At 49.2% G+C, this 13,990-nt stretch overlaps 1 protein-coding gene across 2 annotated transcripts in view; it reads left to right on the forward strand.

Moving 5' to 3' along the window:
• Positions 1–13,990, forward strand: part of ASTN2 (astrotactin 2) — a 231,119-nt gene that overhangs the window by 21,039 nt on the left and 196,090 nt on the right. For both annotated transcript variants that reach the window (XM_015878748.3, XM_015878749.3), the window contains exon 2: positions 11,828–12,015. In XM_015878748.3, the coding sequence (XP_015734234.2) occupies positions 11,828–12,015 (188 nt within the window). The remainder of the gene's footprint in view (positions 1–11,827; positions 12,016–13,990) is intronic.

Below are 13,990 nucleotides of genomic sequence, written 5' to 3' on the forward strand. Positions count from 1 at the left end.
CCCCTCGAATCCCACCCTGTCTTAATAATTAACAGACAGTTTGAATAGCAGGGAGGGGGAAAATTGCTGTTTTGGGCTGGGAAGGTCCTTTTTGGGTGGAGAGTAACACAGATTTCTTAAGCAATCAAACACTGTCTGCAGAGGGCAGCCTGGGGAGGGACTCTCGGCTGCAGGATGATGAGCAGGAGTGTGTTGCATTTGTGTTTGCATAGCATGAGCTGTTCCAGAGCAGGGAGTGCTGGTGGGGCAGCATCAAGGCTGTGAGCGCCTGTGGCTTGTGTGGGTCCACCTGGAGCTGGAAGCAATGCCATTGCTGCAAATGAGCCCATTCATCATTGCTGGTGGTGGAGATGCAGCACAAAAAGAGGGCAGTTTGACCTAATGCTGCCCTAGAGCAGCTGCAATTACTGGAGTATAATTCATTTCAAATGGATCCAGAGATTTCTTTCCATTAACATCCAGAGCCAAATAGAGGATTCCTGAGCTGAGCGGGGAGAGGCTGCATGCAGCAAGGGCAGGGCTGGACCTGGCAGGACTCCTCCATGCTTCCCTGGGTAGGCACCACTTGTCATTGCTGCTGTTTAAATGAGCATCTTAACACAGGTGGCATTATTGGGTGTGATGTGATGATGATGAAGGGCAGCCAACGGTGGCAAATCTCTTGCAGAAAAGCTTAATGTTCATCTTTTTCCAAGTGGAAGGGCTTCGGTTCATAAAATGTGGTTATTCCAAGCCAGCGCGTTGTTTTGTGTCCAGAAGTTTGCAGGAGATAGAAAAGTGTGATTAGAAATGACTCAGCTTTCATTGATTTTAGGAACTGTTGTTGGGGTTCAATGCGCAGAGAATCATTAAGGCTGGAAAAGCCCTCTAAGATCCCAAAGTCCAACCCCAACCCATCCCACCATGCCCACTGACCACATCCCACATCTCTATGGTTATGGAATGGTGACTCCATCATTCCTTGGGCAGCTGTGCCTCTGCACCAACACTCTTTTGGAGAATAAATGTTTCCTAATATCCAACCTGAACCTGAGACTGTGGTGTTAGTTTGGATGCCTGGTGTCTCCTTCACTAGAAGATCCAGCTGTGAGTTTTGCATTTAGTGGTTCTTTGAAAGCAGATGAGTCCCAACCCAGCCCTGCTGTGTGCTATGGAATGAGGCCATTCAGCAACAAGGTGGGTCTGAGGGGCAGGCGGTGCTTTTGCATGCTATGCTGGTTCGGAGAATAAATGCAGCTCGGGCTCCGTGCTCCAGAGCTGACCTCTGTCTCCAAGGACCCTGCAAATAAATATATGTAACAGGAAGGACAGAATTGGAATCTTTTTTTAGGTCGCTGCTTTAATTTTCAGATGTCTTCTATCTAACCTGGCTCCGGGAAAAAACATCTTGGTTTTTATTACAAGCCCCAAAGGCTCATACTAATAGGTTGGTTTAGAGCTGGCAATAATACCTTCCTGAAAGTGTGTGCAAAGCTGGCCGAACTCGAGGCTCTGCCAACGCCTCAGCATCCCCATCTCAGCATCTTCAATGGCTTTTTCCATTCCCTGCTCCCAGCCCATGTAGACCATTAGCCATGTCCAAGAGCTCATGGTTGAGCCTAGATTTTTGGGGAAGGGTGCAGGGACATGAACTGGCATGGAAGGTGCGTTCCCTTCTCTTTCCAAGGCAGTTTGTTCCTTGCGATGGTGCCAGGCAGTGATGGCCATGAGGAGGCAGCGGGCACAGGGTAAGGACCCTGGTGGCTCCCACATGGTTCAGCTGTGCTGGGGGCACAGCTCCTGTGCCATCTGCCTCTCCTTCTGTCACTGTGTCTCTAAATCAAAGAGGCATCTCTATTCAATAATTCATAGCCTCGTGTCGCCTCTGTAATATTTAAAGGGGGGAAAGATGCCATTTGGGTTGTCCTTCCTGCAGGCTGGAGGGAGAGCAGCTGGAGTGGTGGGGATGGGTTGGTTCCTTGAGCAGTGCAGTTCATCTGGCAGCCTTGCTATTCCCAACACTGACTGGCAAAGCTGTCCCTTAAGGAGGGCCTTATAGGGGTCTTATCCTGCACCCAAGCAGGCTTATTTTCATTCCTGTAAAGACTGTCCCAAAATCGAAGTGGAGTGGAGGGTGTTATGCAAGTCCAAAGCGTTTGGTTGTTTAGAAGTCACTGGAGTATCCCATGTTCATTATTTTAACAATTGGAGAGAGGATTTTATTTTCTCCAGAATCATAAACACAATCTTCAGTGTGTTTTATGAAAACAATAAAGCTAAACTCTAATAACCACACATTTTCATTGCTTTATGTGCACTCATCCTTGGGGAACGGGGCCTCAAGGACTCATCTTGCTCTGCTTTTAACAGAGTTTTAATGTGCTCAAGTTTGGAAGCGGTGTTGAGCTGGATTCTGAATTTGCTTTGGTACCTGAAGGAATTTCTTTGCCTTTAAAAATGCTCAAGGTGAGCAAAAAGGGAACGTTTGGATGAGAAAATTAGTGACACAATGCAAAGAAAGGACCGTGATCTGCAAGCCAGGCTTCATTTAAATGCTGTATATCACTAACTCTTCTATACGAGGTCTAATTCGTTTTCTAGCATCTCTTTTTTTCCCCCCTTCTTTTTCCTTTTAAATCCTGTGAATAATATTGTTTTCTTTTAGAAGAGATCTGAGGCTCTCAGAGGCAATTTGTGACATAGAACCAAAGTGGGGAGGTGAACGAAGCGGCTCCTAAAGTGGTTAGCCACCTGATGGATTGTTTTATATTGGAGTGCAGAAGTAGGTTAGGGCCCCAGCTCCTTCTGTGGCTGTGAGTTTTGATTGAGAACTCACTTAACGAGATACTTTTCATCCAGAAGTGTTGAGAAATCCAAAATACCATGGAGATGCTCCAGTTTTGAACACTTTTCGGGGAGCAGGGAGGGAAGGAAATGCCATCTTATGGCATTTCTTTGAAGAAGTGTGGGTATAGAGCATTCTGTGCTGTAGGCACTGTGGGACAGCAAATAGCAACTGATTGAGTGGAGGAGGAGGTGGTGAAGTGGGGGTCGGCCTCTCCTCCCAGGTAACAGCGATATGGTGGGATGGAATGGCCTTGAGTTGGCTGGTCCATGAGAAATGTGAGTGGCAAGAGAAGGAACCCAATATGTGAGACATGGAGAAGGATGATTTGTGACTGTGCATCCCAAAATCTCGACTCCAGAGGGCTGAGGAGCCCAAATGGTGCTGGGGTGGGAGGAAAGGAGAGGAGATGAGATGTGGTGCTGCTGCTGATGGCAGGACATGGTGCGTGGGTGTGGGCATTACTCAGAAGGGGACTTTAGAGCCAGCTCTGTGCTTTGTACACGGACAGGTCCCACACTGCTCCTTGGGGTGTTTGGAAGGGTATTTGGGGCAGCGGAAGAAACGATGTGCTCTGACCATCCCCAAGGGCACACACAGACATGTGCTGAGCAAACCCTGGGATGCACACCTGCTCACACACGTGCCCAGCAGTGTCCCTGAGCTGGCAGAGCCATCCTGGGTAGCAGTGCTTAATGAGCCCCAGCTTGAATGTGCCAGCACTGCTCGGTGCCTGTTGGAGCTGACGCGGTGTTCTCACGTCCCGAGCCCTTTGATGCTTGTCTGAGAGCATCGACGCGCTCAGGCTTCCAAAAGAGCTCTCGGCAGAAGAGTGATAAATGTGTTTAATTTTTGCAGAGCTTGTAGCCTGGTTTTATCCCAGGATCCGTCTCTTGAGGTTTTATTAGCTGATGGCGACTGTAGGAAAAAGTCAAAGCAACCAGATAGGAACAGCCGTGGAATTGATGTCGGAAGCAAGAGCGTGTTTTGGAGATAACGTTTCTCATTCTCACCATTGCTGTGTGCTGAGTTCTGGCAGCACAGTCCCATTTCTGCTGTAGCTGTGTGGCTGCTGCACACCAAAAACTCCTCCTGTATAAATGGGGGGTGCTTTGTTGTGCCCTGCTCGGGTCTGTCAGAGCATCCCTTCAGGGACTGGTGATGAGACAGGTGACAAATGCCCATTTCCCTGATGTGCAGCTGATAAACCTGTGCAGGGAGAGCTCAGTTTGGGTGGCAGGAGGGGGCCCAGCTCCTGTGTGCTGGGTGGGGGAACCGTTACCCACCTCTGGGGGCTGCAAGAGGGACAATTTGCAAACATGCGTTGATGCGTTGCCGTAGGGAGCCGGGCTGTAAATCATCACCTTGCAGCCTGCATGCAGATTCATCCAGGGAACCTATTTAATTAGGGGATAAATTTAGAAATCAATTATTATTTGCAGAAACAGTTTCCTTCCCTCTAATGAGGCTGCAAGGATTCATCCCCCTCTGCCTCTCCCATGACCTTTGTGTATGCAGAACAGGGCTGGAAAGGCTCGATATCTTTTCTTATTATCGACGATCCCTTTTGGTGTGGCGATGTAGGACTTTCCCCAGGACTCTTGTAGGGCAGCAGATGAGGATACAGAAGTGAAACCATGCTGTTTATGGATCTATTGGTGCAGTGATGGTGGGGGAAATAGGTCCAGTGTGAATGGGGATGTGGATCAGCCTTTCCAATGAGTGGGCTGCTCTCTTCATTGCAGCAAGCAAAGCACTTGATGTGAGAGAGGTCCCATGCTGGATACAGGGTGCTGTGCCCAGCCCAGTGTGGCAATCACATCACTGTGAGAGCATCACTGCTCTGGGCTGCACGTGTCTCTGCCACTTAGGTGCTTTTAAGCTCTGACAAATTGCTTCTCCTCTCTTTTGATTTATCCACTTCTGAATGTGGAAAAACTACTTTACCCACAGGCTCTGAGAAGTCTTGAATAAATTCATTTGCTTTTATTTTACTTTATTTAGGATTTTAATGCCTCCTCGTCATCTGATGCCACTTGCGGAGCCCTCTGGCTGCTCTGTGCTTTTAGCTCTTTTGGCTCAGTCCGCTTCATCTCAGCACAGCACAGTTCAGTTCAAGGAGAGGTGGCAGTTTTCATAGCCCTGTTTCCACAAGCCTGTATATTCTGGTAGGGGATCTGTGGGCAGCCACTGTATTGCCTGGTACATGGGCACCTGTGGGGCTATCCAGGGAGCAAGAACTCACAAGCATCTCTCAGAGAAGGGCCAGAATGCTCAGCTAGTCCTAATCCTTGCTTGAAGTCTGCCTTGAAAGCAAGGGCAGGACCCTATTGGAATGCGATCCCCATCACAATGTACATGGAGGAGTTTTGTCAAATGTTCCGCTTTGTATCAGGTAGTTCTTGCCTTTTGGGCAAGGACAAGCCCAGTCTTTTCCAGGCTGCTCATCCTGCTGCTCCAGTTGATCCCATCCTTGCTGTCCTGGTGCTGTCAGCCCATGGGCAGCTGCTGCAGTTCACCGGCTGCTGGCTGTGCCAGCGTTCACCAGGATGGGAGGATCCATGGGGGAACCGTGCAGTAAAAATTGCTTTGCTTCACCATCTGAGCAACGCCGTGAGCTATCATCTTACCTTATGGTTTTAAAAGGTATGTCTCCCAAAGAGAGACGTTTAAAAATGCATGGAGGTTATAAAGATCTTGGCTAGTTGTAATCAAGCTCTGGGCGATGCTCGCCCCTGGAGTGCCGCTCTGTTGCTCCAGTAGTGCGCTGTGTACACGTATGGATGCTATAAGCCTGCTGCAGTGCTCGGCTTTGTGGTGGAGCCTGCTGGCTTTGCAATGCCCTTCGAGTCACCCCAGCAGGTCCCGCTGCCCTTTCCTCCCACAGCAGCTTGCAGTGAGAGGATACAAAGCTGCCCCATCCCTGCGGACTGTGCTGCAGCCATGGGCACTGCCTGACTTGGGGCAGAGCATCCTGCCCTTGTGCTGCAGGTATTTTCACAGAACTGAACTCCCAGCCCTGCGTGTCCCTTTTGTCTCTCATAACCCAGCCCTAGCACAGTCACGGGGCACTGCTGGCAGTGAGTGTTACCTGCAGGAAGGCTTCCCAGTTGGAGAGACCTGCACCGGTTTCTTTAATCGGGATTAATAGTTGAGTTATCAAAAAGGAAATGGTGCTTATGCGTTTGAAATAGCTGGCAAAAGCCTCTTCAGACTATCAGCTATTCCCATTTATCAGCTGTGTCTGCTTGGCTTTGGGTATGGCACTCCGTGAGATCTCAAAGTGTCCTTGGGGACACTGTTCTGTCTCCATTGGGAGTGGGGGTGCAAAAAGGGCTACAGCACACCATCCTTCCTGCAGGCCTCCTCCATCTCTGGAGGGCACACAGGAGCAGCCGTGATGCTTGAAGTTGGGTTCCTTTGCCTTTTTGGGGGTGACAGTGATGTTGGCCCAACTGGATGAGGAAGCCACCCCCAGCATCTCTCCAACCCTGCTATTCCGGCATCGATTTAGTGGGCATGGTGGCAGTGGGTTGGCAGTTGGACTTGGTGATATTAGTGATCTTTTCCAACCTTAATGATTCCACGATTCTCTTCTGGGCTCAGCATTCCCCATCCAAGACGCAGTGCCCTGCTGTGCTGAGCCACATGCCAGACATCTCCATAGGGCTGGTTTAACACGTAGCAACACCATCTGCCTGAGTGCAGTTGGCTTCCACGGCTGGTCAATGGGAGTCTCTGCTGACAAATAAAAATGGAATTGAATGGAAGGGAATTGAAAGTCAAAAGGGCCCTGTAATAATTTTAGACTGCCTGAGGCTCCGCGCTGAAGCCCTGGCATTATAAATAAGGGTAATGGACTAGGGACTGAATTGCAATCAAAGCAGCTGTAAGAACGGGGAACGTACACAGAGCTTCCTTAAGGTGCGTGGAGGCTGATTGTGATCTGCAGGCAGTGAATGCAGATCAATATCTGCTCGTGGCTTCTGTCAGCCTCTGCAGCCTTTGGTTAGAGGGGATGTGGGGGCTGCAGAGCCACGAGGAGGGGTTTGGGGTGCACGGTGGGAAGGGCTGGCTCTGTCCTCATTGCTTGTCCCATCTCATCTCCTGGTCCTCAGCTCTGTGTGCACGGTGATGCAGCCTGCTGGCCTCCTGCTGTGCCTCACCATAATTGCATCTGCCCGGAATATGCACTTTTTAGAAGGAAAAGCACAGTGTGCACACATGAATGTATATGAATTAGTTTGGTGGGAGAGTGAGAAGAATCCCAATGTTCTGGTTGGGTTCACTGTGCCCGATGTACACTACTCTATAACGTACACGAACCCAGCTTCTCATTCTTCTTCTAGACAGACCCAAAACAGCAAAACCCACCTCCGTGTACACCTAGCCTTGTGCTGGGCTTTGGCCATTTGATTCATCCAGCATCAAGCAGAGCAGATGCTGAACTCGAACCCTTACAGTGCTGAGGCTGTTCCCCATGGACCAAGGCTTTCTGCTGCCCTCCTGCATCCACAGCAGGTCCCACTCCCAATCCTGTGGACGTGCTGTGCCAGAACCACCCGTGGAGTTCCTTGCAGGTGCAGAGCATCTCATGCTTTGAAAAGAGATGATCAGAGGGATCTTGTCAACCTTCTTAAACTTCTGAGCTTCTCAATTCCTTTTTTACAACGTGCAGCTGTGTTTGTGTGTTGCCCTGGGGAGCACTGCGAGGGGAGCACGTTTAGAAGGAAAAGAACATGTTAACATTGAGCGGAGGGAAAGGGGAAGAAATAATGAAGTGAACTAATGATCGAGGAGGAAAAATACCCACCACACTGCCAACAAAAGGCCCAAACCTTAAGAAGTGTTAGGGCCTGTTTGACTGCAGAATTGTTCCCCTGGGGAGCGGGGGGAAGCCCCATTACTGGAGTCATTTTGGAGCAAGTCTGCTATAATCTGCTCTGCAGGGAGCAATTGTGTGCTGGCAAGGGCGCTGGGGAGATCTCTGTTTATGACTTTGTGCATAATTTTGGTTCATTAGCATAAGTGGTAGTAGCTAGCACCAGAGAATCTATATACCAGCACTTGGACAGTGGGTGATGGCTTTGGAGAGCATGAGCTGGGGAGAGCCAGTGGCTGAAGGCAGGAGTGATGCTGAGCATTAGAGTGAGGGATCCGGGGACACTCTGCTTCTGTGGGTGCACCCAATGGGACTGGGGATGGGGATGGCTGTGTGTTAGGCCTGGGGCACAGAGCAGGGGCAAAGGGCACTAAGCAAAGTGGGTTATTTTAATGCCGACCTTCAAGGATGAAACAAAACGTGGGCGACGGTGGTGGATTAGCAGAGAACAAGCCAATTAAATACAAAACACGCTTTGTGAAACTTGGTGGCAGATAAGGCAGGGCTGCAACCTCCCGAAGAACTGATGAACGCTGAAGCATTGCATAAAGGCTGGTGTGGGGGGGGAAGCTGCTGAATATTTCAAGCCTGGCAGCCTGCCTTGGAGAAGGCAGGGGTGAAAAGGCTATCAGCACTCTTTGTGCCATCAGCCAGACAGCGCTGGAGGAGGAGGAGGAGGAGGGGGATTGGGGGGGGAAGGCAGAGCGCCCGACAGCCGGGAGGCACGAAGTAACAATTCTCCAACTTTAATATCTGCTGTTTCATTTTATATTCATCATGTCAGCATAATCTGCTTTTATGGGAATCGTCTTGGTTCCCAACCAAGTGCGTTTAGGCCTTCTTGCTTTTAGGTTTGATTGTGATAAGAGCTGAAGACTTAGAAATGTTTGTGTGTGAGGATTGTAGGAATGGTTGGAGGGAAGATGGAATTTCCACATGGATCTGAAGGAGCCCTGCTGGGGTCCCACATCCCTCTGTGACCTGTCCTGGATTGGTGTCTGTCCTATTGCCATGAGCAGTTTGGGTTCTGAGCAGTGGGAGGTTTTTGTTTGGAAGGTTCAATATCCAAGGAAAACATGAAGCTGCAGCCTTACGGGACCCAGAGGAAGGGCAGAGAAGGAGAAAGTGCTCTGTGTACTTCTTCTTGAATTCAGAGCATCGCTAGCAGATGCCATCCATCCTCTGGGGGCAGTCAGCATCATTGCCAACACAGGCAGGGCTGGATCTGTGGGTCAGCCTGACCATTTTCTCCTTGTTTCACCCACAGAGCTGTGTCCGTTGCTTTAGGGCCGGCTCAAACGTTGAATAGCTCGAGTTCTTGAATAGCTACAGCCTACAAGTGCTTTTCCATTGCTGCCCATTTCGAACCCTCGCTGTATCTCATTCTATTTTAGTGCAGGAATGCCCTTAATTTGTTCCAAAAGTATTTGAAAGCTCTGATAACAGGCAATCTTGGCTGCAGACTATTGCATTCCTGCTGATGGACGGCATATCGCCGCTGTAACTACCGTGTAGATAGCGGAGTGACAATGCGTGTCCGGCGCAACATGGGCAGTGTAATATTCGTGTCAAGTGCTCGAGGCCAAGAAACTTCCCTGCATTTGGATATTGAAGGGTTCAGCAGCTAAAAGGGCTTGAGAACATTTTTCTTGCTTTTTTTTTCCCCTTTTTTATTCTCTCCTCGAGCAGCAGATCTGCTGGAAGGCTCCCAGTGTTCTGGCAGCGCTGGGGGTGGTGATGGCCAGGTTTCTTGCATCGTGGGGTTCAGGGCTTTGGGGAGCATTCAGATATTTATAAATGGATGGTAAATGGCACCCGGTGTTCATCAGGAATTGCCTCGCTGCCGGGTTTTGCTTAACGTCGCGAAATGAATGTTAAATTGAAGTTTCTACTTTTGGAAGAGACCTTTTAAACATGAAACAGGCTTATCTCCAGTCTAGGCTAAAATCCAAAAAATTGCCTGAATCTCAGAACTCCCCAGAAATGTTCTCTGTGATCCGTTTAAACACCCCTTGTGAAAAAAGATACGTGTGGAAAGGGAAGAACTTTGGAGGATTCTGGCTGCTCCTGGGGTTTTCTCCATGCTGCCCGTGGTGTGGTGAGCCTTTGGGAGTGGTGGTGGTCGGGTCCTGGAAGCACCACGTTGTGTCCCTGCTGTGGTCCAGGCAGTGCAACTTCTGATCCTGAGCCCATTTGGGAAGCTGCAGAGATGTGTGGGAAGTGTGTGTGCCCAGCAAGCAGTAGTGCAGATCACCCTGTCCCATGGGTGACTGCACCTCTGAGCAGAGTTAGGATGGCTTTGAATAAGGAGGGTCCTCCCCTGTGAGGCTTCTGTTCTGTTCCCTCCTTGTCTCTGTAGGAGGGGCTGTGCTATCCATCCCAAAGCTGTCAGAGGTTCCGCTCCTCCATGTCACCTTTGTTGCAATTTTAATTAGACAGGTAGGTGTTTTTCAGTGCTGAGCTTTGAACTATTGGTATAAAGACAACCATGGTTGAACAGCCCTGATACTGCCTTCATTTTGTTCTTACTTTTACCACCATACGAGGCCCTCCACTCTCATCTCTTTGCAGGTGAGATGGCCGTGTTCCTTTCCTTACTGTGCAGTCTCGCACCAGCTCCTGTCCTGAAGTGTGAGCCGCAGACCTGACTTGATTTGCAGGGCAAAGACTGCGAGCAGCTCCTCTTGGTTCTGCTTTGCTCCAGCAAACAGCTATTTATATTAAAGGAGAGAAGGGATTATTAGGAGACGTCTCGTTGCAATGACGGAGATGTGACAGTGAGTTCACGCATCCCCTCCAAAGTGCGAGTGTGGGCTCTTTATGGATCCCATGCATGGTCAGGAGCTGTTTAGTTTTTTTCCTTTGAGTGCTCAGATGTGCACAGAAATTGGGGATAACGACCAGTGCTGTGCTTGGGAGGCAGCGCTAATGAGCACAGCCCTCGATGAGGTTCAGCTGGCAGTGGCACGCCTGCAGTGTCATTAGCGATGTGCTGAATAAGAGGCTGGCAGTAGCAAGGTTGTCTTGTCCTTGCCCCAGCCCCACTGAAGCCCCACAGTAGCAGTGGGACATTGCCATCCTGCAGTGGCAGCCCCATGGAGCCATCCCGTAGCACAGTGGGGACTTATTTGCTTTAATCTGTGGTTCAAAGCCCAGAGTCTGCTGCTGAACAATGTGCTGCTTTCAGGGTTGGGAAGACGTGTTCCTGAAAAATAGACTTTTGTTGTCGGGTCAGGAGGGGTCAGGACATGGGTCTGTAGAAATGGAAGCGCCTGATCTTGTGGCTTGTGAGGCTACCAGTGATCCAGCACCTTGAAGGACCTTGACCCAAAGGATGTTGGGAGCTCTCAGGATGCCCTCAGCTGGGCTCACTTCACTGTTCCAACTCCAACCCCAACCCATCCCCACCATGCCCACTGACCATGCATCTCGATGCCACAGTCCACTCTCCTTGAAAACATAATTTTGAAGCATGTCACGACCCACTGAATCAGATGTGAGGTGGCTCTCTCCAACAGAAGGGAATTGGGTTTGGGTTCCCCATGATGTGACTGCCTGCTGATGCCTCACGTCCGGTGACTCAGAGAACTGCCACTGGGAACCTGACATCCTTCCCATTGCTTGTCTTGCAAATGGAACAACAAATGCAAAAGGAGAGGTGGTGGAAGGAGAAATATTGTGGCTTATTTAGCAGTAGTATTTTTTTTTTCAGTTTCAGTTTAGCTGCCAAACTGACAAATCGGTTCTTTGCAGAGATCTGTTAAAAACTTGATAGGCAGCTGTGGAGCTGTCAGCACTCCTGTTCTGCTGCTGCCTGGCCAAGCCAGAAGCTGCAGCTGCAGATTGGAGCTGCTGGGAGTGCTGAGTGCAGAACTGTGCTTGCTTTCAGTTGCATGATGCCCAAATTGTCCCAGCTCCTCATTTGTCAGGTATGGTGCCGTGGTGGTGTCGGGTGGGGATGCTGCAGTGCTGGGGTGTGTTGGGATGCTGTCATCCTGGCTCCCGGTCCTGAGATGGGAGATGCAGGTTAGATGTTAGGAGGAAATTCTTTATGCAGAGGGTGGTGAAGCCTTGATGTCGTGGAACAAACTGACCCTCCGTTGTGTGTTTTGTTCCTGCAGAGATGTCAGGGACGGTGGCGGACATCTCGTTGGTGCACTGGAAGCAGCAATGGTTGGAAAACGGCACCCTGTACTTCCATGTCTCCATGAGCAGCGCTGAGCAGCTCTCCCGGACCACCCCCCCCAGCCTCCAGGAGCCTTCTGAGATCGTGGAGGAACAGATGCACATTCTTCATATCTCCGTCATGGTGAGTGGGAGTGTATGGGGACAGCGGTGGTAAAGGACAGGCTGGAGAGTCTGACGTGCGTGTCTTTGTCCTTGTCTGTGTCTTCTTGTCCCTCCAGAGAGAGAAAAGTTTGTATGAAAGGGCCAGGAGACAAAGTGGGGCTGGTCTTGTATCAGAATGAGATGGTGGTCTAGAAGTTAGGTTTCTAGATCCCCAGAGCACTGTGTACCTCACGTTGCTTGCACAAAGGAAGTATTTTATAGGACTGGGAATCCTATTGCAGCATCCCTGTGCACGAGGTGCATCTGTTTGTGTTTTACAGCCTGTGTGCCATTTCCATGCCGTCTGTTTTTTCATTTTGGAAAGCAGAGCAGAGGTAGCTTCATGATGACTTTCTTTTTTTCCTGCTTGAACAGGCAGCTATTTGGCTTCTACAACCTAAATCTGGTGGGGTTTTTTTTCTGGGTGCCTCAACCCTTGTCAGCGAGGCTTTAGATTGGGCACTGTGTGCAAGTGAACACAGAAGGAGGCTTTGCATTAAGGCTGTTGGGTGAGGGACCACCAGCAATGGGTGCTGTGCTGGGGACCTGCAGTGCTCCCTGGGCCAGCACTGCCCACCAGCAGGAAGCTTTGCCCATCTTTTGGAAGATTCATTAACTTCTTTGAGTGAACCCAAGCCAAGGTTGGAGTTACTAGCAGAAGATAAATGCCTTTTGTGGGTTTCTCTCAAAACCACATGGAGCTGTGTAGCTAAAGTAAAACTGTTCTGAAGTCTTTGTTTCTTGGATTAAATTCTAATCCATGCCCCTGAGCTTTGGGCTGCTTTCCCATACTATTACCTTCCATCCTGACTCCAAGTCATTGCATCCTGCAGAGCCCACACTGCAGGTGTGCCATCCAAGTGCCCAACTCCTGCCCTCCCATGTCCTGCTGTGTGCCATTCACTTGACATGATCATACCATCATTTGTCTGCATCCTGCCACAAGCCCCAGTGGCAGCTGTGACCCTCCCTGCAACTCTGCTCAAGCTCAAGGACATCTGTAGCAGCACAATAATACTTTTTTTTTTCCCTTTTTTTTCCTCACCATTTTGTCTTAATCTTTCCCTGATGAAACATAACACATTAATTACTGCAGTTAAAGGGAATTCAGTCTCCATTACTGTTTGCCACCCCTTTCTTCTTGGCTTGAGCAACTAAGATTTGTCTCCCAGATGAAAAGGGAGGAAAGGAAATATATATATATATAAATATATTTATGTAAATGCTAGATTTTATTTACTCTTTATTTTTTGTGCAGCGCCAAGTAGGAAGGAATCGATATTTTTGTCATTATGTCTGTTGTGTTTTTTCCCCATAATCTTAGCTGTTATTTGGGTTTAATTGTGTTGTTTCCTCTTGTGTGGAAGTAAATCTTATCTGTTTTGGATTAAAATTCAATGAAGGTCACAGCAGCTCGAAAACTTACCAGGCTGCAGCAATTAATGTTCATTTGGCTTTGATAAATTGGAATGTTCCCCACAATAGGACTGGAGTGGATTTCAGAAGCAATAATTCTTCCATTAACTCAATGATTCCCTGCATGATAGAACGTCTTGTCACTGCTCTGTTTGTCGTCTGTCACTTTGAGGATCTGGGCATATGCCTGATATGATTTATCATGATTATTGGGGCCGCTTGTGTCAAAACATTTTAAACCACTAATTATTCCAGCCTTGTAAATTGCTGAATTTAGCAGAACATAAGATATATTTTTCTCCACCATATTGTGCCTGTTCAGTTATTGTTGAGCATCGTTGTGGGCTTAGGCTCAGAGCCACGTTTTCTAGTACTTGCTGCAGCTGTGTGTGCAATTGCAGGATGTAGAGCTGTGGGCATTGGCAGGATGGGCACATTTCACCTTGCACCTGAATGGCTGAGCTCTTTGGCAGCTCTTTGGCAGCTCTTTGGCTCTGTGTTGCCCTGTGCTGTGCCCCTAAGATGGGAATGCACGACCG

Source organism: Coturnix japonica, chromosome 21 (genome assembly GCF_054131305.1).
Source record: "Coturnix japonica strain WE chromosome 21, WE-NBRP24, whole genome shotgun sequence".
NCBI classification, from domain to species: Eukaryota; Metazoa; Chordata; class Aves; order Galliformes; family Phasianidae; genus Coturnix; species Coturnix japonica.